The 23,728-nt window shown below is 43.0% G+C and overlaps 2 protein-coding genes across 2 annotated transcripts in view; both read right to left on the bottom strand.

The window, feature by feature from the left end:
- Positions 1-23,728, bottom strand: part of LOC146640689 (protein NLRC3-like) — an 83,692-nt gene that overhangs the window by 57,056 nt on the left and 2,908 nt on the right. The gene's annotated exons all lie outside the window — the stretch shown is intronic.
- Positions 6,320-23,728, bottom strand: part of LOC146640684 (protein NLRC3-like) — a 151,635-nt gene continuing 134,226 nt past the window's right edge. Inside the window, exons 2-11 of the mRNA XM_085400044.1 lie at positions 21,749-23,065; positions 21,544-21,673; positions 21,187-21,288; positions 20,116-20,194; positions 19,765-19,954; positions 17,857-19,636; positions 16,757-16,930; positions 16,313-16,480; positions 7,340-7,386; positions 6,320-7,191 (exon numbers count right to left, since the gene is read on the bottom strand). Of these exons, the coding sequence (XP_085256170.1) occupies positions 6,647-7,191; positions 7,340-7,386; positions 16,313-16,480; positions 16,757-16,930; positions 17,857-19,636; positions 19,765-19,954; positions 20,116-20,194; positions 21,187-21,288; positions 21,544-21,659 (3,201 nt within the window). The 5' untranslated portion in view covers positions 21,660-21,673; positions 21,749-23,065 and the 3' untranslated portion in view covers positions 6,320-6,646. The remainder of the gene's footprint in view (positions 7,192-7,339; positions 7,387-16,312; positions 16,481-16,756; positions 16,931-17,856; positions 19,637-19,764; positions 19,955-20,115; positions 20,195-21,186; positions 21,289-21,543; positions 21,674-21,748; positions 23,066-23,728) is intronic.

Below are 23,728 nucleotides of genomic sequence, written 5' to 3'. Positions count from 1 at the left end.
ACAATGAGCCAATGATCATCAAGCAGTGACTAAAGCAGAGCCCTGACCTTCTGACATTCATCACACAGTCAGAACAAATGTCTGCTGATGACTTCATCTCATGAAACGACTGATAGATGTCAGTTCATTGATCAGCTGAGCTGCTGATCTTCATCGTCACAGAAACATTCAGCTTGTTTCAATCAGTAAATAACTCCCACTACTCCCAGTTTGAACTGTTCCCACTCAAAATGCTGTGAGAACAATGATCATTGTAGAACTTCACAAACATCACGTGTTGTTTTCCACATGTAAGATCAGCAAACACACAGAAACTTCCTGTTGCCACACACGGCCTCTAAAATCTCTTCCACGCTTTCTGTCTGAAGTCCACTCTCTGTGTCGGATCCACAGGAAACAACAAGATCTTATTAACATGGTTTTCAATGTGTCTCCTTCCAAAAAGTCCAACCAATGAACAAATGTGTGTATTTGTGGAGGCCGAACAAAAGCATGACACATTTCTCTGTTTCTATAAACTGGAGTCAAACACAAACATGAAGAGTTTCACTGACAGACTCCAAAATGCCCCCACAGTGGATCAAAGGGAAATCCTACAGTGTGGCCAGAGACTCTTAATGGCTCCAACATCAACACATCCACAATGTTGGATCCAGTTCTGCCTCACAGAGTTACTAAGACACACCCTCTGCCAGCATCACAACAGCTCCACCTGCTTCACCTGCCTCCTCAGCATCTGTACACCTGAAGAGAAAAGAAAGGCTCCAACAGCTCAAATCTACAAAGGATTCATGAAGTTTCATCCAACAATAACATGTTTGCCTTCCACAGTGTGCTGTTAGACACCACTGTACCTCTGCCATTTCAAAAAGAGCAGCTTGGGAACATTTTGGCTCCAAACACTTTGTGTTTAAGTTCTTTGTTTTCTTTGTGAAGCCGACAACATCTGGAGCTTTGTGACTCATAGAAACATCATTTTGTTCTTTAGATGACAGCAGATTGGGACTGAATAATCAATCACTATCAAACCAATAAAGACAAACATGCTGATTTTACAGGAACTTTGTTGGAGAAGCTGCAAAGACATGAAACTGGTGGAGATCCCAAACCAGTTGATAGTGCTGGTTATTCCAAATAAAGCTGTTTCCCTTTGAGATGAAATGACTTTGTGTCCTGATATATAATAAAGATGTTGTTGTTTTTGAGCCCCTGTATTAAAAGTAGTTTAAAGTCAGCTTGAGTTTGATGTCTTTATGTCAAAGCTGCTCATGATGTTGAGCTGCTGATGGAATAAAAACAATATAAAAGCATGTAGTCCAGACTTAAATGTAGCCTGTTGTTAGCTGAGGTCCACACACAGTGTTTGACAGTGTAAAGTGTGTGAAAGGGCTGCTGGTGGAGCTCACTAGGATGAGCAGGTGACCACGAGGTGGAGAGCAGCTGGCCTGGCTTTGACCCGGGCCACGCCCCCTTTCTCTCTGCTTTGCTGTCACTTATCTTCACTGCTCTGTCCAATAAAGCTGAAAAAGGCCCCGAATCAAAGAAATCTGCTGCAGCCTCTGAAATGTCTTCTGTTTCCTTCCCGACGGCTTTTTCACCGTCAGCCCATCAGACAGTCCAGCAGCATTTATGATGATGTCATGATGTTGAGGAGGCTGCTACGGTGGCCTCCCATGACCCCCAGCCTCATCACAGCTGAGATGCAGACATTTGAAAACATTCAGCAGACAACTGAATAACAGTCCAACACAACAGTCTGTGTGCAGACACACACTGACCTTTCATATAGTCAAACACAGCTGGTTGAGTCATTTCTCTGTGAGTCTAAAGTGAATCTAGTATTTGAAAGTCCACTTCCTGTATTTGTTGTTGAAGACTTCTTCAGCTTCTTCTCAAGGACATCAGCTGCTTGTTTGGCAGCAGAGGCAGTTAAGAAGCTTCCTGAAAAACACTGAACAGTGAGTTCACTGTGGCATATGACAGATTCAGCTTTCTGTGTGCAAATGTGTCTGTGTCGACCTTTCAAATGCTGTTGAATCCAAAACATCAGCGGCTCCTCGGCTGCTCACTTCATGCACTTCTGTCTGTGTGACAGTCCAATGACATCACAGCTGTTTCCAGCCCCAGTGTCTCAGGACTGGACACCTTTAAACATGTCGAGGATCAAACAGCGTCCAGCTAAACACACATGAAACTATCAGAGCTGACAATCATTCCAATAACATCTAATGGTTCATGTATGTAGACACAGGACTACAAGGAAATGGCTCTCAGCATCTGGCTGTGGGAACACATGAGTCCCTGTTTGTGTTCAGATTGTGTGCATGTTTTAGACGTGTGTCACATGTAGAAACACAACAATCCCACAATGACACACAGATGTGTTTGACACAGCTGTGCAGCTGTAAGTTGTTTCTAATGATTCATTGAAGCTCTTCTAACATTCTGGAGACGATCAGTACATGAATCTGTTCAACACGACAACAATTTGACTTCAGTGTGAACGTTTGCATTAAATAACCTTCTTCATCCAGCTGACAGCATCTTCATCCTATGATGTGAACAGTTCCTCCTGTTGATGACAAACCTCTGACAGGATCTGCTTGAGGAGCTTTTTCATGTGCAGCTCTCTGAGCTCAGGGCTGAGCTGCTGTTTCATCTTTAAGAGCTGCTGCCTCCTCGCCGGACTTGTTCTCCTCTTCTTCTCCTAATGACACCATTTCTGCTTCATATAAAATTCAATAAAGATGCTGACATGTATCTGTAGCAACAACATCATTGAATCTAGAACAACTGGAGCCAAACCAGTGGCTCTGCTGGGATCACTGGTGAGCCAACACTTCCTTGTTGATGCAGATTTCAGGGCTTCCTTTTGCTCCTCCGTTATAACTGTTCTCTCTTCTCAACACATGATGACACAAAGGAATCAGCAGTGACAAAGATGATGCTGAAGAGAAGCACACACTTCACACATATAACAGACCAGTGCAGTTACACACACCTCTGCTCGACATCAGGCCTCAAACAAAGACACAAAACACTAACTTGACTCTAAACAGAAGAAACGAGCAGCTGTTTCTGTTCTGTGCTTATTTATATTTGACACACATGCTTCTCTTTGTGCAAACACACATCGCACTATAAGGGTAACCTCGCACACAATGATTGGACAGCACAGTGATGATGCTGGGAGATCCTATACGCAGCAACACAGAAACACTGAGAACTTTAAACAATGATGGAAAGTGTTATAAATGACTTGTTGGCCTCTGATCTGTCACAAACAGCTGAAACGTGTCTCTCATGAGTCACATGAAGGTTTTTGACAGAAAGGACAAAAAGTAGCTGCAGTCAGTTTGTGTCATTTTTATATTTATTCATCTGGGAGAAAAATCTGAGGGACATTAAAATGTGTTTTCAACAGAGACAAGAACATGAATATAACAGAACAGGTAAATGAACATGTTTCAAGTAAACAGCTGGACTGATCAGGTCCAAACACAGAGTGATAAACTTGTCAAACAGCTGTCATATCTTTATATAGAAGCTCTTTATAAATGCTGCTCACTGCAGTCTGTTTACTAATAATGTCAAAGTGTTAGAAACACAGAAACATCAGAATGGTCTTTGTTCACAGAAACCTGTCTGGGATCCTTTGTTGTTCTTTTGATGCAGAGTTACATTATAAATATAAAGAGTTATTTCAGAGTCTCATCAGTTTTCCTGCATGTCTTTATTTAACACATCAGCAGGGCTGAAGCTCTCATGTTAAACACACACTGATCTATGGACACGTTCATGTGTTTCTAACAGAACCAGGCTGTTATCAGCCTGCACTAACATTATGTCACACACACTGAATGTAACAGTGACAGTTTACATCATCACACAATCAGCTGTGATTGTTTCACTGTCATCAAACGAGTCAACAGGAAGTAGAATCAATAGAAACCAATCATTTACTGACAGCATGTCTGATGGAAATAAGTGCAGATTATGTATGAAGTCTAACTGCACACAGTAACTGTGTTACAATAAGGACTTAACAGCGCCCTCTGCTGGAGTGTTTCAGTACTGCGTTAACTAGAATACACCACCTCCTCCTCACACCACCTGCTACAGCTCTACTCTTCTATGACTACAGTCATCCACAGCACTGATGTGAGGTCACATGGTTCATATGTAAGGAGCACAGCTGACCTCAGGTCAGTTTAATGACTGTGAGCAGCAGCTGTGTTATTGTCACTGTGACAGGGAGACACTCTCAGACACAGCGCTCATGTCAGCTTGTTCTCATGCAGGAGGATCAGGAGCTCCATGTTTGTCTTTCTGTTTGAATCATGATGTGTTTGTGCCATCAGAGTCTGTCATGAGTACTCAGGGTTTCACAGCAGCTCTTCTGGATGCTGACGAGGACTCCAACCTCATGTTTCACCTCTCTGAGCTTCTGATGTCTGTGAACACTCGTGTTTCTTCTCTGGGCTCATCTGGACAAAAACACCTTTCTGTGTTTGGCTGCAGCCTCATTCTGACTGACAGGAAGTGTGTTATCCATGAGCTGCACTTCTGTCAGGAAGTTTCCTGCTGTGTTTCCTGTCTGTGGACAAACACGAGTGTTCCAGCTGAGGACTTGGTTCCTTCCACCTGTCCATACAGGACATCACGCTGTCTGCAGCTCTGTAAATGCAGCTCCAGGTCCTTCCACGTGCTGCTCTGTATTTGTGCAGTTTGTAGTGTGTCCTGGGAAACGTAGCACACATGGTGTTCTTCTGCTGTTTCCTCCTTTCACTGAGTGTGAAACACTGACGCTGTGCTGTTGTTCACAGAGGGGAGCTGATTCTAGCTGCAGCTGGACTCTGTCATCTAACTGAATGTGTTGGTGCTGATCACGGGGCTCTGAGGGGGGAGCAGCAGGAGGACTCTGGATGCTGACGTCAGTGTATCTGTGGAAGCTCCCACAGCGTGTCTGTCATTCAATATTGTGCTGTATATTGTATCTATGCAAAGATGAACAGACTGTGTGTTCACTGGTCTCTGTGCTGCAGCTCTGATGTCATCATCACTCCCTCCTCCACCCTCAGCAGTCCCAGCATGCTGCTGTGGTGCACCCCACCCTCACTCTACACCTGAGCCACAGACCACACCCTCCACCTCAATATACACCACAGTTTTCTCTGCTGTGGAAATGAGATCAGGAGGAAATCATCATTATTATTATTTAATAAACGCTCACATTAATGTGGGCTTATTTGTTTCATGTTAGAAACATTAGTTGAGTGTTTTTAGTATAAAATGGTCAAAGTCCCTCTTTTTGCTCCTCCCCTCACCTGTGGATGGGCGGTGCTGTTACCGTGGTGACAGCTTGGATGTGTTTCAGTCCTGCCTGGTTATCACTGCAGGAATCTTTCACATTTATTACAGGTAATAACTCTGATTTTTCTGTGTATTATGAACCAAATGTATCCTGATACACACAGAGATGGATGAGCAGAGGTTTTTTTTGCAGTTTATGTAGTTACTATGGACTTAATGCATACATATTATTAAAATTAGGGCTATAACAGTTGTATTGATGTATAGCAACTTGAAATGCTCCCACAAATGGCTCCACAGCATGTAAAAATATAACAAAAGCTCTGGCGGACTTGGTTCTGTGGTCAGTCTTAAAGGGTGAAGTTAAACTCTGTAATCTTCACTGTGTCACAGAGTTCAGTGAGTCCCGTTATTCACAGTATCAATCAGATCATCAGAGAACAGCTGATCAGCAATCAGTGGTGCCAACAGCGCCTCCTGTGGTGAGAGGATGCAATAATGCAATGTAGCATTTTTCCACTCAACACTTGCAGTCATGGAAACTGTCTGTTGGATCTGTGTGACGTTGCTTTCTTGGTTAGAGTTCCTCACAAATGTCCAGATGATTCTTCTAATGAGGCGTCGACCATGTTTGCAGCTCTTTGGAAGAAAACGTCGCCCTTTGCCATCCTTACTTTTCTTTGACTTCTTCAAATGCAGCTGAACTCCAGCTGGTATTTTCTTGGACTTTGCAGCTGTTTCTGGTCATCAGTTCATTCCTGCAAACCTCTGAAGCTGAACAACAATGATGCTGCATTGCTGGCTGATCCCAAAAGGTTGATTCTGTTCATCTGGACGTTTTCAGAAACGTTTGCTCACTGATCAGGTGACTTCTTCAGTCTCAGCTGACTGCAGCTTTACAAGCTTACAAACAGCACATTTGCACAATGACTGAAAGCAGCAGCACCTGATATATATGATACTAATATAATACATATACATATATAATCCATACTAATGATGAAGGAACTGAGCTCACAGTCCATTGTTCATTCAGTGAACTACTCAGTTTATTTTGGGCCTCAGAAATGCTCACTCTGTTTGTACATCACTGTCAGCAATAGACTCATTCTGCTGTGTGGACAGGAACACATGTGACATCACTTCCTGTTTGTTTGTGACTGAAGAGGAAGAAGTTTACAAGGAATCATTTAGAAGAGTTTCAAACATCAACTGATTGAATCCATGAATCTGAAAACGTGTTTGTGAGTGAAAGAGACAGACATGTACAGACTGAACTATCTGTTCAACAGTCAGAGTGTTTCTGTAACAGGAGACACTCTTTACACTCCACTCAGCACAGGGACACTGAGGCACCACGAGAGACATAAAACCCAGGATAAAGAGTTTGAGTGAATGTGGTGTTGAAGGTGTGGAGGTGGATCAGAGTGTCAGAGGAGACTCTGTAGAAGGACAGAGTGCCAGCAGGACAGTCCACATACACTGCTGCTCTGTTAGAGACAGAGGAGGAGGAGGAGGAGGAGGAGGAGGAGGAGATGGATGTGTAGCTGTTATTGTGACAGACAGAACGAGGACCATCATCAGAGCAGCTCAGACTCCAGGACTGATCATTGCATCCAAACACACAGTCATCACTGTATCCTTTCCTTCTGATGCTTCTGTAACTCACTGATATATAAACGTTTCCTCTCCACTCGACCTCCCAGTAACAGCGACCAGTCAGACCATTTCTACACAGCAGCTGTTCCCAGTAATCAAATCTGTCTGGATGATCAGGATATGACTGAACCTCCTCCACACGTGTCACCTTCCTGTTGTTGTCAGACAGTTGGAGCTTTGTGTTCACTGTGTTTGTGTCGATTGTGAGTTGACAGGAATCTGATGGAGAGAACAAACACAATCCAGCTGCAGTTATTGATCCATCATCTGTTCATTGATTGACACTTTGATGATGACTCCTGACATGATGAAGATGGTTGAATGTGTGCTGCTTTGTTTTCATGAATCCCATTAAAAACACACTTACACTTCCTCAGACCTGGTCTCAACCATCGGACTCCAGCAGGCTCCACCCTGAAAGGAGGAGGGGGGTCAGAGCAGCACAGTCAGCATGCACACATGGACATTACATGGCTCTCACACACACACTGTTACACACTGAGCTCAAAGCTCGGCTCCACTGTTTTATTCAAAGAAATCTACATTTATTTATCAGCACATTTAAAAACAGCTTGAGCCAAAGTGCTGCACAGAGTAGAGAGAAAATAGGAAACATACACAGTAATGACTATAAAGACTGGTCAGGATTGAAAGCTACAGAGTACAAATGTGTTTCCAACCGGCTTTTAAAAATGTCCAGTGTTGGTGACGACCTGATGTGAAGGGCGACTGTTCCAGAGTTTGGCTGCAGCCATCGATAAAGCTCACCTCTGTTTTTACGTCTAGTTCTGGTCAGAAGCTGCTTATCTGCAGACCTGAGGGCTCCACTTGGATTCTTTTGTTAAAGAGAGATAAGATGGAGCCAATCCATTCACAGATTTAAAGACAACCAGATCTGGAAGTGGATTCTACCACGTACTGGTAACCAGTGGAAAAAGCTGGTGATGGGTCGTCTAGCACAGACCCACCGCTGGAACCAGACAATTGATGAGGGAGAGAACTGTGACAGCGCCGTTCCTTCACTTGACCTCAGTCGCTCTCGTCTGCTCCCTCGTAACACTGCTCTTTATTGAGCTTACATGAATATGCACAAGTTCATTATGACGTCTTACACAGGTATGAACAAAGAGTACCAGTCTGTGCATAGTGTGTGTGTGTGTGTGTGTGTGTGTGTGTGTGTGTGTGTGTGTGTGTGTTCCAGATGTGACCCTGTGACCCCAAAGCTGGTGCTAAGAGTCCAGCGGTCCCCCTAACAAAGGGCTCTTATACTTAACCAGACACAGAGCAGGTGTCCTCCTACACCAGGGGTCTCAAACTCGCGGCCCGTGGGCCAATTGCGGCCCGCAGGACGATAGTTTTTGGCCCCACCTTAATATGAAAATGTAATGTTAGTTTGATAATGTATGACACTTTACAGTGTTGTGGGCGGAGCTGAATTAACCCACCAATCAGGGTGGGATATGGATCTCAGGGGACACCAGCCGGGCTTGATGCAAGCAGGGAAACATTTCTCAATGAGTCAAAGTTCCAGCAGCGTTGCCCTGGAGTGTTTCTTTCTTTCTGTGCCTGGCTGGCTTCCTCCTTTCTATTGGGCAAACGCCGACATTCGCCCCAGCGCGCTGCGTTCACAACACTTCAAAAAAAGTTGTTTTTTTAAGTTGCTGCCCAGCGGGACATTATACGTATATAGATTTATACACACGTCAGTGGGATTTAAAGTTATTTTTCCACAGAGAGAGATCTCATATTAACTCTCACAGTGATGCGTAGGCGGCGGGATAAAAGAAAAGTCATGAACTCAATGCAGCCCAATTTAGTCTGCAGTCACATAGCGACACCTGTTCATCGGCAACAACAGTCCCCGGTAACCCGGACTAATTATAGGGTCGCACCGTAATTTGTGGCTCCATGTTTTTATTTGCATCACTGCGTTTGCATTGCAGCAAACATGAACATTACATATATTTCAATATAATGTAAAAGCAGTCAAAACAACTAACATCAGAAACAGCTGATGTTATTTGTTATATGTCACGGTGTCGTTTCCGCTTCTTTCTCCTGTAACAACAGCCCGGCGCCGTGAGCAGTCGCCTTTTTTGCGCTCGCTATCCCTGCACTTTCTACCATCTGCAAACGCCACGGTGTTCGTGTCGTCATGAAAGACATGAACATCGAGCGTAAAAACAAAGGAGACTGCTACCGGCTTTTTATCTGCCGATCGCCGTGCTACGGTTGCAAGAAAAAGAAGCAGAAATGACGTTCTCTACGCGTTGAGACGTTCCCCGTCCGTCGGCTAAACGCTTGATTGAAACTTCAATGCGACAGTGACACCAAGTAGAATTATAAATGTCACATAGCCCCAAACATGTCTTTTTCAAAGCCTGCGGTGAAGAGAAAGGTTGGTGATGAGCACCGACAATTTCAGGAAAAGTGGGAAATGCAATATTTCTTTGTTGAGCACAGGGGCACCCCGACCTGTCTTATTTGCACAGAGAAAGTTGCGCTGCACAAGGAATACAATTTGAAACGTCATTACACAACTAGACATGCTGAGCTGGATGCAAAATACCAGGGAGACGAGAGAGCGAACCGGGTTGCCAGTCTTAAAACAGATCTACTGAGGCAGCAAGATTTCTCCAAGAAAGCAACCAAAGAGAATAATGCAGCAGTCGGAGCCACGTGGTTAGTGAGATGATTGCTAAAGCAGGGAAGCCATTCACAGAAGGTGCATTTGTCTAAAAGTGCATATTGCAGGCTGCAAATATAGTCTGTCCGGGAAAGAAAGGTCAGTTTAGCAACATCAGCCTTTCTGCCAACACCGCAGCAGATCGCATTTCTGACCTGTCAAGTGACATTTATGACCAACTGTGTGAGAAAGCCAAATGTTTCAGTGTATACTCAGTCGCTCTTGATGAGACCACAGACGTCACCGACACTGCCCAGCTCCCAATGTATGTCCGTGGTGTTGATGACAGTTTTGAAGTGATGGAGGAGCTGCTCACAGTAATTCCAATGCATGGCCAGACCACCGCTCAGCAGATATTTACAAGCTGTGTGATGCCATTGAGAATGTTGGTTTGCCATGGAAGAGGTTTGTTGGAATAACAACAGATGGAGCGCCATCAATGACAGGGAGGGAAAATGGACTGGTGGCACAAAACAAACTGGAAGAGGAAGGCGTGGAGGAGGCCATTGCTCTGCACTGCATCATCCATCAGCAGGTCCTTTGCAGCAAATGCCTGAAGTTTGACAATGTGATGTCTATTGTTGTGAAATGCATCAACCAAATCAGATCCAGGGGCTTAAAGCACCGAAGGTTCTGTGCTTTTTTAGAGGAAATGGAGTCAGAATATGGGGATGTGCTCGACTTCACTGAGGTACGTTGGCTCAGCAGGGGAAATGTATTAAAGAGACTTTTTGAGTTGAGAGCAGAAGTGAAGCCTTCATGGAGAAGGATGGAGTTAGTGTTCCTGTGCTAACTCATCCCAAATGGCTCATGGACTCAGCTTTTCTTGTTGATATGACACATGAGCTTAATGTACTGAACAAGACGTTACAAGGCCAGGGGCAACTTGTCAGTGCTGCCTATGACAACGTGAGAGCATTCTCCACAAAACTGGCGCTCTAGAAAGCTCAGCTCTCTCAGACAAACCTTTGCCATTTCCCAGCATGCAAGGCACTCGTGGATGCAGGCACACCATTCAGTGCTGACGAGTATGTTGATGTCATTTTGAGGCTACAGGAGGAATTTGATCCCAGATTTGCTGACTTCAAGACACACAGAGCCACCTTTCACATTTTTGCGGACCCCTTCTCCTTTGATGTGCAAGATGCCCCTTCTGTGCTTCAAATGCAGCTCTTTGAGCTGCAGTGCAACTCTGAACTCAAAGCAACGTTCAGGGAGGTGAGTGGAAAAGCAGACAAGCTTGGACAATTTTTGAGAGAATTGAGCCCTAGTTTCCCTCGGCTTTCCCGAATGTTCAAGTGGACCATGTGCCTTTTTGGTAGCACATACTTGTGCCAAAAGCTCTTCTCCACTTTGAACTTCAATAAGTCCAAGTACAGGTCCAGACTTACGGATGATCATCTTCAAGACATACTGAGGGCCGCAACTGCTTCCTCCCTCAGGCCAAATCTGGCTCGGCTATGCGAGAGGAAACGCTGCCAGGTCTCTAGCAGCAAGGAGTAGGCAAGAGAAGCCATGTTCAGAAGAACAGTTCATTTTCTACAGTGTTCCATTCATGTTCAGAAGAAGGTTATAGAACTGTTAATACAGACATTTCAATCTAAACACAGCAGATATAGAAGACTGAAAAAAAACACAAGTTCACTGACTAAAAATATCTTATTATTGTTTTATTTATGTATTACAGATTGATTTATTTTCTTATTAATTCTTAATTTGTTTATTTATTTTTAATATTTTGTGTTAAAAAATAAAAATAAAGAGATTTGAGAAGATTGGAATTTTTTAACCATGCCTTTCTTGTGGAAAACCTAATGCGGCCCAGCCTCACCCAGACTCTGCCTGCAGCGGCCCCCAGCTAAATTGAGTTTGAGACCCCTGTCCTACACCATAAATCAGTAAGAGAGGGTACGACCTCTCTCATGGCCCCAAGTGGTGTGTGCATGCCAGAGCACTCTGGAAGGCACACAGAGTCTTTACAGACTACTCAGGATCAAACCTCTATCATCATGCAATCGATTATACAACTCTAAGCATATATGAGTAAATATTTCTAAGCATAAATGACAATCAACAATATAAACCTTACAGCTGGTTTTAATAACAGAATTTATTTGTTTCTCAAACGAGAAAGAGCTATCGAGAAACACTCCTAAATCTTTAGTTCTTAACTTTTCCAGTGGGCCACGGTCAACATTATCTGCTAATGCTAAATAGGCTGCCGTTATTAACTAATGCTAATTTGATGTGAATTAGCATTATGCACTAATGCTAACACTTTTTAACAATGTGAGTAGCTAATGCTAACACTATTTCCCTTAACTTTATAACATTGTGAACGGCTAATGCTAACACTCTTTTCCCTAGCATTACAACATCTGAGCTGCTAATGCTAAGTAGGCCGCCATTAGCACCTACGTCTATCCATCCATCCATCCATTCGCTTCCGCTTATCCTTTTCAGGGTCGCGGGGGGCGCTGGAGCCTATCCCAGCTGTCATAGGGCGAAAGGCGGGGTACACCCTGGACAGGTCGCCAGTCTGTCGCAGGGCTAACACACAGGGACAGACAACCATTCACATTCACATTCACTCGCACATTCACACCTAGTGGCAATTTGGATTATCCAATTAACCTATCCCCACAAGCTGCATGTCTTTGGACGGTGGGAGGAAGCCGGAGTACCCGGAGGGAACCCACGCAAACACGGGGAGAACATGCAAACTCCACACAGAAAGACCCCGGCCTGATGGTGGAATTGAACTCAGGACCTTCTTGCTGTGCGGCAACAGTGCTAACCATCGTGCCACCGTGCTGCCCACCTACGTCTAATTTAAGGCAAATACGCATTAGAACCTAATGCTCATATCGTTTTCCTTTGCTTTATAGCGATGTGAGCAGCTACTGCTAAATAGCATTAGCTAATAACAGCAGTCTAATTTAATGCAAGTTAGCATCATTTGCATTATAACGATGTGAGGAGTTAATGCTAAGTATGCTGCCATTAGTGGCTAATTCTAATTAGGGGTGAATAATTATTACAAGCTAATGCTAATATCGTTTTCTCTTCCCTTTTAACAATGTGAGCAGCTAGTGCTAGGTAGGCTGAAGCTAGCAGCTAATGCTAAAGCTAAAGATAATTTGATGTGAATTAGCATTACATTAGTGAGGAGTTAATGCTAACTAGACTGCCATTAGATAAGATAAGATAAGATACCTCTTAGCAGGTAATGCTAATTTTAGGTGAATAGGAATTGGCAGCTAATGCTAATACCATATTTTCTTGCTTTAACCCTTTAAAACTGGTCAGAGTGGGCACACTCCGTTTTGCGCAACTATTTTTAAATCCCGGTAGCACTGTAATCACGTGAGCTAGCGCAATAATTTTTTTTGCATATGAAACCTGAGGAGTTGTATTTACATCTTATGCCATCAGCTTGTCCTAGGTTACAGTTTCCTTCCACATATGCTTAGGACTCATATTGCTCTGCTGGAAATAGTTTATTTTGATGCATATGCTGTTATTTTGCAAATTTGCAGTATAATATTTATTTTCGTTTTTCCTGCAGTATATAAAAATTGGTGTATTTCAAAAATAAAACTATGAAGGCACTCAAAATAAATTTCCTGAGGTGGGAAACTATTTTGTGCAACTTTTTTGTATTTACAGTTTTGAGGGATAAGCCTCTTAAATTTCTCTAACTAGAAATATATGTTAAAAAAAACAAAAACGATTTTCAATTTTTTTGTAGTTTATTGCACTTTTTTGCAATTTATGTAATTACTATGCACTTAATACATATTATTAAAATTTAGGCTGTAATGGTTGTATTGATGTATAGCAACTTGAAATGCTCCCAAAAATGGCTCTACAGCATGTAAAAATATAATATAAGCTCTGGCGGACTTGGTTCTATGGTAGGTCTAAACGGGTTAAATCAATATCAGTAGCTAATCCGATTGTTCAGTCTGACGTCAGGTGAAGTCATTTTTATGCATTTAAGAGCTGTGTTGAATTCAACATTACAAACTGAACATTAGAACTATCCTCTTCTCCAGGATTTTCCTGATTTAACATTTCAATATGACATTTCCAGCGCTTTGTTTTCTCTGCTCAGAGACAAAACAGATACACGCATGTATATACAGCCCACGTCCAGCTCTACATGCACTCCTGCTCCATTTCTATAGAGAATAAACAACGTAACACAATCATTCTCCATTGTTTTCAACTCAACCAGCTGCATTTAATGAAGGAGTTTGAATTTACTTTACAACAGCTGCTGTTGTTTCCTGTCTGCATTCATGTTCTTAACTGTACTCCACACATTCTGAACTGGTGTACCGTAATTGTCGGGCTATAAGCCGCTACTTTTTGCACAAGCTTTGAGCCCTGCGGCTTTTAGTCAGGTGCGGCTTTTCTATGGATTGTCCATGAGCGGATTTGTTTTGTTTGTTCCGCTGTTGTACGGCACTACGTTGCCTGGCGGAAGGATCGGGGTTCAAGAGTGGTATGTTGGTCACATGTCCATCCGTCAGGCAACGTAGTGCAGTACGAGGTAGCGCGAAAAACAAACTTCAAAGTAGCGCTACCCGTTCAGCTGGAGGCCTGGATGATGAGCGGCGATAAACTTGCAAAAAGCAAGTTATGCCCAACTCCACCATTGGATTCTGACAGCGTGGAAAAGTGTGAAAACATCCACGATCACCAACAGATTTCGAAGGGCTGAATGCTGCATGATGGAGAGGAGGACACCGCCACGGCCCTTCTGAGGGTGTTCGACTCTGACACTGACAACGAGGATTTCTTTGGTTTTGAAAGTGACAACGAAAGAAAGAAGCTGAGAGTGGATGACGAAGCCACCCTGAGCCTGTTTGTTTCCGACACTGGAGAAGAGGACTTTGGTGGTTTTAGTGCGCAGGAAGATGGTGGTGAATGACTGACTTTTCTTCTTGTTAAAGCCGTGTCGCTGCACCTGAGCCTAAAAGGTAGTCCGAATCAATTGTTCTGGTGTGCTGTAGGTTATTGTTATGTACTACATTTGTTACTCATTTATGAAGCACAGTACATGTTTTGTACTTGTAATTACCGCTACTTGTACATATACCTAAAAAGTTATGCAAATATGTACCCATAACTTGTTTTTCAAAATATTAATAAAAGGGGTGTGTCTCCAAACAGCCATCTCTTTCCTGACAATTCGCTTTGTGCATATTCTCTTACATATGATAAGTCAACATTGAAACACCTGCGGCTTTTAGTCAGGTGCGGCTAATGTATGTACAAAACAGGATTTTCCCCTGATTTTAGCTTGTGCGGCTAATATTCAGGTGCGCTCTGTAGTCCGGGAAATACGGTAGTTCTTCCTAAAGTACTGCAGTATTCCTGCCAGTACATCCTTTTAGTTTTCCTAACTGTTTCCTCTGATGCTCGTTGCTATTCTTTCCTCAATGCAAATTCATGCTAAGCTCCTTCATATCCATCCCTGTTTCTAAACCTGTAATAATTGCTTTAATGTGTCTTTGGCCTAATTATGAGTCTGTCCATATGTTTGTAGTTCCCCACTTGCTTTGGTTTCTTAGCTCTGATTCTCTCAAATTTATCCTTGAAATCATTTACTGGCATCTCTCCCTCTCACTCCCACTATCCCCAGAACACCAGAGTATTCATCTCCTGGTTTATCCTATGGCCTCTTTGCATTTTCTCCAATCATCCCTGTTTCTAGAGTCTCACCCCATCTGCAGGCAGTCCAAGAGAAACTGCCTCTGCCATTTTCTTCCTCTTAATCTTTGATTTTTCTCTTCACTTTCTCCATTGGGTCTTCTTAGACGCACTTTCCAGAAAGCAGCAACATTTTTTGTGCCCCATTTTTCAAATTGTGCATCTTACTTCAGCTTAATGTGTTTCCTGTTTTGTTTTTACACAGGTCATGTAAAAGAAATCCTACCAGAGACTCGACAAAGCTGAACTGAAAGACAGCACAGGCAATAAATCAGAGCAGCACAGAACTTAAGCTCATGGTCCATAGAAGCTGGGCTCTACAGGTGTACCAGGACAAGCTTAGTGTAAGTCCCTCGAAAAAGTTTCACTTGTGCTGTTTCGGTGTAAATTACTGGTTTGTTTGAACAATTTCATCAGCTGAACCATAAATACTCCAAAACAATTTCTTTGTGACTCAGTGTGATTTTTCATTTTGTAATATTAGCATGTCAAACTCTACATTCTCTACACAGATGAGAAATGAAGTGTATTTAATAATAAAAGTTATCTCTCAGAGACAAAGTTAGTGTCTCATTCAGGTCTGTATCTGAGTAGCCTCAGACACATGCAGTGCTCATATTTTCTGTTTTGTGTGTCACTCAGACCTCTTCCTGACAGGGGCAGCAATTTCATTTAAAGTCCCATTCACTGATACAGGCTGCTGGAGCTCCAACCAGGAGGGTACACACATGATCCAGGGAAAAAAATTATATATGGTCTCTTAGATAAATATTAAGAGGTCCTGTGTTTTACTAAAAAATCAAAGTAGTAAAACACAGGACCTTTGGGTTAGATATAAGGTGATTTGACAAATCATGTCTGTTGTAAATGAGTAAGCCATTTATCGACCTGACTCAGGTTTTAAATCATCATCAGAAAAGACTGAATCCTGACCTGAGAATTGTACACTTTGGACTCTCCACTGCAGAAAATAGAAGCTTCAGTCCTGAATCCTGCAGGTTGTTGTTACCCAGATCCAGCTCTGTCAGACGGGAGGACTGGGAGCTCAGGACTGAGGACAGAGCTTCACAGCTTCTGTCTGACAGGTTACAGCCACTCAGTCTGAAGAAAGGATGACAAGAAGACATGAAACACTTGTGTTAAAGTATATTCATGGTGCCATGAGGAGCTACTACATTTACAGTATTTCAACACTGTTTCAGGACATGCTGGAATCCTTATTGCCTCATGTTACAAAAGACAAATGTGGCAGTTTACTGTGACTTGCATGGATTCATTAAAAAAACAAAACATACACACAATGTTAATTTTTTCCAAATGAAATTGATTAAATGATGTTAATTGATGAAAAAAAAAATCGATATTGCTTGATCTGACCTCAGCGTTTCCAGTTTGCAGTATTGACTCTTTATCCCAGCAGACAGAAGCTTCACTCCTGGATCCTGCAGGTTGTTGTTACCCAGGTCCAGCTCTGTCAGACGGGAGGACTGGGAGCTCAGGACTGAGGACAGAGCTTCACAGCTTCTGTCTGACAGGTTACAGCCACTCAGTCTGAAATCAAGGTGGAAGGGAGACAAGATCAACCAAACAAATCAGAGCTTTATTGCTTTTTTATTGTTTTTAAGCAGAAATCAGTGAGGTGCTGGTAGATTCTGTTCTTTTGGTTTATTACCCAACAACACACACATACACTAATATTTGTGACTTTTGTAATAGTAGCATTTACAATGCAAAGCAACAGCGATCACAGATTGAAGGGGCCTGAATAAAACTACAATGCAGTGATTTTTAAGATGACCCGTTCTTCCAATTTCCAACAACAGATTTCTCCAACCTTACAGTTAAAAATAATTCTTTATCTCATACTGAATCTTGGTGCAACTCCCCCCAGTTTATTAAAATGAAGAGGTACTGAAGTTGCTGTAAGTGATGTGTGATGCCACTGATTTCCTTTCTGATCCAATACAAAGTAAAATTCAGGCTGGTATCTGCGATACTGATGAAAACTATTCCTTCAGAATCAATACAAGACATCATAAGAAAATATGATGTTTTGTATAACATAAAAAGCTTGAATTTTAAAATATTCAGTTAATAATCAAAAACAGATGTGACTGAAAATAATAAAACTGAGAAACATTTTATGGCCATTGCTACGGGCCATTCGATCCTTTTACAACCATTGCAAGAGCTTGGTTGGCATAGCCGGCAATACGTTGGATAGTAATAAGTCCGGTGGGTGATGGGCTCCACCAGGGCTGCCCTTTGTCACCGATTCTGTTCATAAATTTTATGTTTAAAGGCTGTATCAAAAGTTCATTCAAGTTACAATATTGTGGTCAAAAGTTCTCCTTTTTTCTTTTATACTATACAACTACGCTGTCTCATGGTTTTAGGACATGGATCTGTCATGGAAGAAATCTATGACCACTTTTAATCAACATTTTAAAAATAAACATGATCACAGATTTACTCACAGAGCTTTGTTGGAGGCTTTGACCACTGGCAGCAGCCTCAGAAGAGCCTTCTCTGAAGCAGAGTATTTCTTCAGGTCAAACACATCCAGATCTTCTTCTGATGACAGTAAGATGAAGACCAGAGCTGACCACTGAGCAGGAGACAGTTTACCTGTGGAGAGACTTCCTGATCTCAGGGACTGTTGGATCTCCTCCACTAGAGAACGATCATTCAGTTCATTCAGACAGTGGAACAGATTGATGCTTTTCTCTGCAGACAGATTCTCACTGAGCTTCTTCTTGATGTACTGGACTGTTTCCTGATTGGTCTGTGAGCTACTTCCTGTCTGTGTCAGCAGACCTTGTAGGAGAGTCTGATTGGTCTGCAGTGAAAGACCCAGGAGGAAGCGGAGGAACAAGTCCAGGTGTCCATTTGGACTCTGTAAGGCCTTGTTCACAGCACTCTGGTGGAGAGATGGTTTAAACCACCAGGAGGTTGTTTGTTGTTGTTCCAGCAGATTGAGTCCAGAGTTGATGAAGGTCAGATGGACATGAAGAGCAGCCAGAAACTCCTGAACACTCAGATGGATGAAGCAGAACACCTTGTCCTGGTACAGTCCTCTCTCCTCTTTAAAGATCTGTGTGAACACTCCTGAGTACACTGAGGCTGCTCTGATATCGATGCCACACTCTGTCAGGTCTGATTCATAGAAGATCAGGTTTCCTTTCTGCAGCTGATCAAAAGCCAGTTTTCCCAGAGACTCCATCATCTTCCTGCTCTCTGGACTCCAGTGTGGATCTGTCTCAGCTCCTCCATCATACTTGACCTTCTTCACTTTGGCCTGAACCACCAGGAAGTGGATGTACATCTCAGTCAGGGTGTTGGGCAGCTGTCCTCCCTCTCTGGTTTCCAGCACATCCTCCAGAACTGTAGCAGTGATCCAGCAGAAGACTGGGATGTGGCACATGATGTGGAGGCTTCGTGATGTCTTGATGTGGGAGATGATGCTGCTGGCCTGCTCCTCATCTCTGAATCTCTTCCTGAAGTACTCCTCCTTCTGTGGGTCAGTGAACCCTCTGACCTCTGTCACCATGCCGACACAGTCAGGAGGGATCTGATTGGCTGCTGCAGGTCGTGTGGTTATCCAGAGGCGAGCAGAGGGAAGCAGTTTCCCCCTGATGAGGTTTATCAGCAGCACATCCACTGAGGTGGACTTTCTAGGGTCAGTTAGGATTGTAGTTTTGTGGAAGTCCAGAGGAAGTCGACACTCATCCAGACCATCAAAGATGAACACAACCTGGAAGTCTTCAAAGCTGCAGATTCCTGCTTCTTTGGTTTCAGTAAAGAAGTGATGAACAAGTCCCACCAAGCTGAACTTTTCCTCTTTCAGCACATTCAGCTCTCTGAAAGTGAATGGAAATATGAACTGGATGTCCTGGTTGGCTTTGTCTTCAGCCCAGTCCAGGCTGTATTTCTGTGTTAAGACTGTTTTCCCAATGCCAGCCACTCCCTTTGTCAGCACTGTTCTGATTGGTTCATCTCTTCCAGGTGAGGCTTTAAAGATGTCTTCTTGTCTGATTGTTGTTTCTGGTCTGTCTGGTTTCCTGGATGCTGTTTCAATCTGTCTGACCTCATGTTCATCATTGACCTCTGCAGTCCCTCCCTCTGTGATGTAGAGCTCTGTGTAGATCTGATTCAGGAGGGTTGGGTTTCCTGCTTTAGCGATGCCCTCAAACACACACTGGAACTTCTTCTTCAGGGTGGATTTAAGGTTACGGTGACAAACTGCAGCTTGAAGTTCTGAATGAGAAGAAAAATAAACACTCAATTCCAAAAAGAACTAATCTTTAAAACATGTTGCTCCATCTTCCATCTCTGGAAAATGTTCATTTATCCAGCAGCTTAAATCTTTAGATAAATCCTCTTACGTCTCTGCAGACGGTCAGCCAGCTCCTCCTGCTTCATTCTCCTCAGGAAGTCCACTGTGATCTTCACAAACGCCTCTCTGCTGCTGCTGCTCCTCTGACTCTCTAAGCATTCTGGGTAATCTGGACTCAGAACCTTCTGGATCTTCTTCAGCTCGTTCTTCACAAAAGTGATGATGTTGTCCTCCAGCAGCTGGAACAGAATATTTATGAATGAGCCAATCAGACTGAAATCATGGAGCCAAACATCAGATCCATGTTGGACACACTGACGATCCACTGGTCTACAAAGAGCAGCATGGAGATGACTGTGAACAGAACAGATGTAACAGTAGTTGTTGTACATGTACAGACCATAAATATGGAGTCCAGCTGTGTTTGATGCTGCTGGGCAGACTGACCACTGGGAACCTCTGAGCTCTGCTGCTCCACTCTGTGGAGGAACCATGAAGGATTAGATCCACACAGGATAAAGATCCAGGAGTTTCTGCTCAAATAACTTCATCTGAATCAAGTCTGTCAAGTTTTAAACTCTCAGATTGTGAACATATCAGTAATTTTCAGTCTGTTTTCATGGACGTCCTTTCAGTGGTGATGTCAGGGATGATTTTGAAGAAGCTCATCAAACTGAACCATCAGCAGATCACTGCTCCAAAACCAGAACATGATCCGAGTCTCCCTCCACCACCAGAACACCAGCTTTACTAACGTGGTAGATCAGTGTAGTACAGATCAATAACTGATGAGTCATTTGATCAAAATCACTGAGTGCTTCACGTCTGACCCTCTGATGCTTCTGTAGACATTTTGCATATTTAATGAATGTCTGACAGTTTTACATTCATTCTATGAACACAGTGGAAATGTTGTGTTATAGTCTCCATGTTGTTTCCAGCATCATAAATTCTTAAGTTCAGAAAATTAGATTCTTTCTTCACAGCTGAAAAACAACAACATTTATTCTCTATTGAAATCTGCATCGTCCACTCCAAAGGTCACAATCTGAAGGTAACATCTGGTTTTGTTCCCTGTGGTTAACTCTGAGCATCAGTATGGTGGGATTTATCCACTACATCCACACCACTGTGGTTCAGTGTTGTCCTGATGGAGTAACAGCAGCCAGTATGATCCAGGCTTTAGCTGCTGGGTCTCTGTGTGACCTCTCAGACTGTTTAACAGATCAGACACAAAGAGAATCAGAGCAGCTCTGTTCTTTAAAGACAAACATGAACCCACTCAGGTCACACTTTCCCCACAGATATGAGCATCACTGTCCTCAAACAGCAAATGACCAAGTCGAACATTTGGATCTTTTCTCTTTCATTGTTTTCTTTTTAATGAATCTTTGTAACAATCTGAGGATGTTTCAGGTCATATTTATCCAGGAAACACAAACATGTAAAGGAGTCATCACAGCTCTCTGACCTCGTTGCTCCAGGTTCACCACTGAAGAGTGGAGGTTCAAGTTTGGACCGGTCACTCCTCACAGACGGACAGCTGGACCCTGCAGACTGTGACCTCTGACCTCTGCAGACACAAACATGATTGAAGCAGCTGTGATCACACAGACTGCAGATAATGCAGCTGTTTCCTGTCAGTAACATCCTCTTAGATTAGAGTTCAGCTTTTTACAGGAAAACTGGACAAAACTGATTTTTGTTACAAACTCATTTTCATTTCCTCTCAGCTCACAAACACAGTCAGACAATCAACCAGAGTCAACACTGATTATAATGTCAGTGCAGAATTATTTCTGTTACTCAGTGAGTTCAGCTCTCTGACCTCGTTGCTCCAGGTTCACCACTGAAGGCTGGATTATGACCTTTGGACCGGTCACTCCTCACAGACGGACAGCTGGACCCTGCAGACTCTGCTCTGTCCTCCTCTTCCTCCATCATCGTCTTCAGTCAGTCTGAGAGGTAAACCACAAACACTCAGTGAGTTCACATTAACAGGAGGAACTGAGTTACAGTCGCTGACCTCTGACCTGTCATGTGACCATGAAACCAGGTCAATATGTCTGTAGGTTCAGTCATCCAGGTCATGTGATCTAAGGAGCTTGGAGAGAAAAGAGACGTCTTTAAGTTTCTGGAAGACGTTTCATCAGAGAAGCTTCTTCAGCTCTAAAACCAAACGGTGGAGAGTCCCAGATATTTAAACCTGAGAGGGAAAGAAAGCATGTCGCTGACCCACCACTGATGTTATTTCAAGGAGGAAACTGAGAGCCTTTGCACCAGGAGCACAAACATCAGCTCCAGCAATGATCCACTGATGTGTTTTTATTCCATGTATGAATGTTGTTATTGACAGAGATGACGTTTGTGTGTCAGTGATGCAGTGACTGTTGTTGTTACCTGTACAGGCTGGTTAGACTCTATGAAACAGATCATACAGATCTCTGCATGTTAGAAGAGACTATTAAAGGTCATGAATGAGACAAAGGCAGGGAGGCGTCCTTTACAGCTAAACAGCAGAGTGAGAGAACAGCCAGCACCTCTACATTTATCACATTATACAGCACATGTATGATACTGACAGGGATGAGAAGAATTTAGTGATTCTGATCCCATCATTGATATTACTTATTGATTCTCAGTAGCTCTGCTCTGACAGTCACCACCATCACTGAGCAGCATATCAAAGACATTTGTGCACATTAACTGCATGTTGTGGCTCAAATGTTTGTGCATGTTGGAGGCATTTCCTCTTTGTTGTGATCAGTGTTGGTCATTACTCAAAACAGTCATTATTACACATATTACACAGAACACTTTAATTAAAAGTAATGGAGTACGTTACTTCATTACTCCTCATAACATTACTTTGATGTTACTGTGTAAAATGAACAAATGAGCATGTAACAACATAAAGCTGAGGTACAGCCCCACACACCAACACAGATCCTGATGAGGTCACGTGATGTTTCTCTGAGTGTTTATGAACACAAATCAAAGATGAAACAGCACAAAGACACTTCAAAGTGATTCTACTGTAGAAACATGAACAGGTAGAAACCTGCAGCCTGACTGCTCATCACTTTGTTACCTGTTCAAGTTCAGCAGCAGCAGCTCACTTTATCACGGTGCTGGTCTGGGGTCAGTGTTTACTCAGCTTTAACTAGTGATGTGACGTTCTGTATCGAGGCTTCGAAGCGTGTGTCGAGTAATGGAGGGGGCGTTTCCGCGAAGCGCGTATCCAGGCTTGCTTCATTTATGGGAGGAGCTGAAAATGATGACGTCCGAAGCCTCGCTGCCCGGCTGTACCACGTGACTGGTTCAGGAAGCGGTTCGAACTTTGCCGCGAGCTATGACAGCGATATAAACCCCTCAGACAAAATGTGGGCGTTTGATGGAGAGTTGCGGTTAGTGAGAGTTAGAGACAGTTTAGAAAAAAAAAAATCGCCTACGACCTGCCACAGTGGAGAAACTGTTTCTTTTTAATAAAAACCAATGATGTGTCCCCTAAACACTAATCACTGTCCTTGCCTCAATGTTACAAAAGCACAACCACTGTCCACACCTCACCTCACAGTATATGATCATTTCCATTTTAGGCATTTCCAAATAATCATGTTCCATACTGCCAGTATAAATATACACAGTACACTGCATCACTACAATATACATGTTTTACACACTCCTTTTGTTGTTGACATTTACAGGCTGTGTGCAAAAAGGCCACACTCTTCAAATTCATCAGCTGCTCTGCTATCAGTCCACTAGGTGGAGCCTGAAGCACACACGATGCATTCACTGACACACACTGAGTCACTGTGACTGGAAGCTTCAGTCAGTCCAACACGTGTGAACATTTTAAACCTTTCAGTTGATGGACTACTTTTAATTAACTGCTTTAGCCCACTTACAATGAAAATTTAAAAAAATCTTGTTCATGACGTGTGTAGTATGTTAACACTATTGGAAGGAAAAAAAAAACTTGAACTCCAATTTTGAAAACACAACTTTCT

Source organism: Rhamphochromis longiceps, unplaced genomic scaffold (assembly GCF_057381845.1).
Source record: "Rhamphochromis longiceps isolate RC_006_pf unplaced genomic scaffold, R_longiceps_female_GT1.1 unmapped_scaffold_4, whole genome shotgun sequence".
Taxonomy (NCBI): Eukaryota; Metazoa; Chordata; class Actinopteri; order Cichliformes; family Cichlidae; genus Rhamphochromis; species Rhamphochromis longiceps.
The sequence above is the reverse complement of the archived record's forward strand: the minus strand, read 5'-3'. Positions and strand labels throughout refer to the sequence as shown.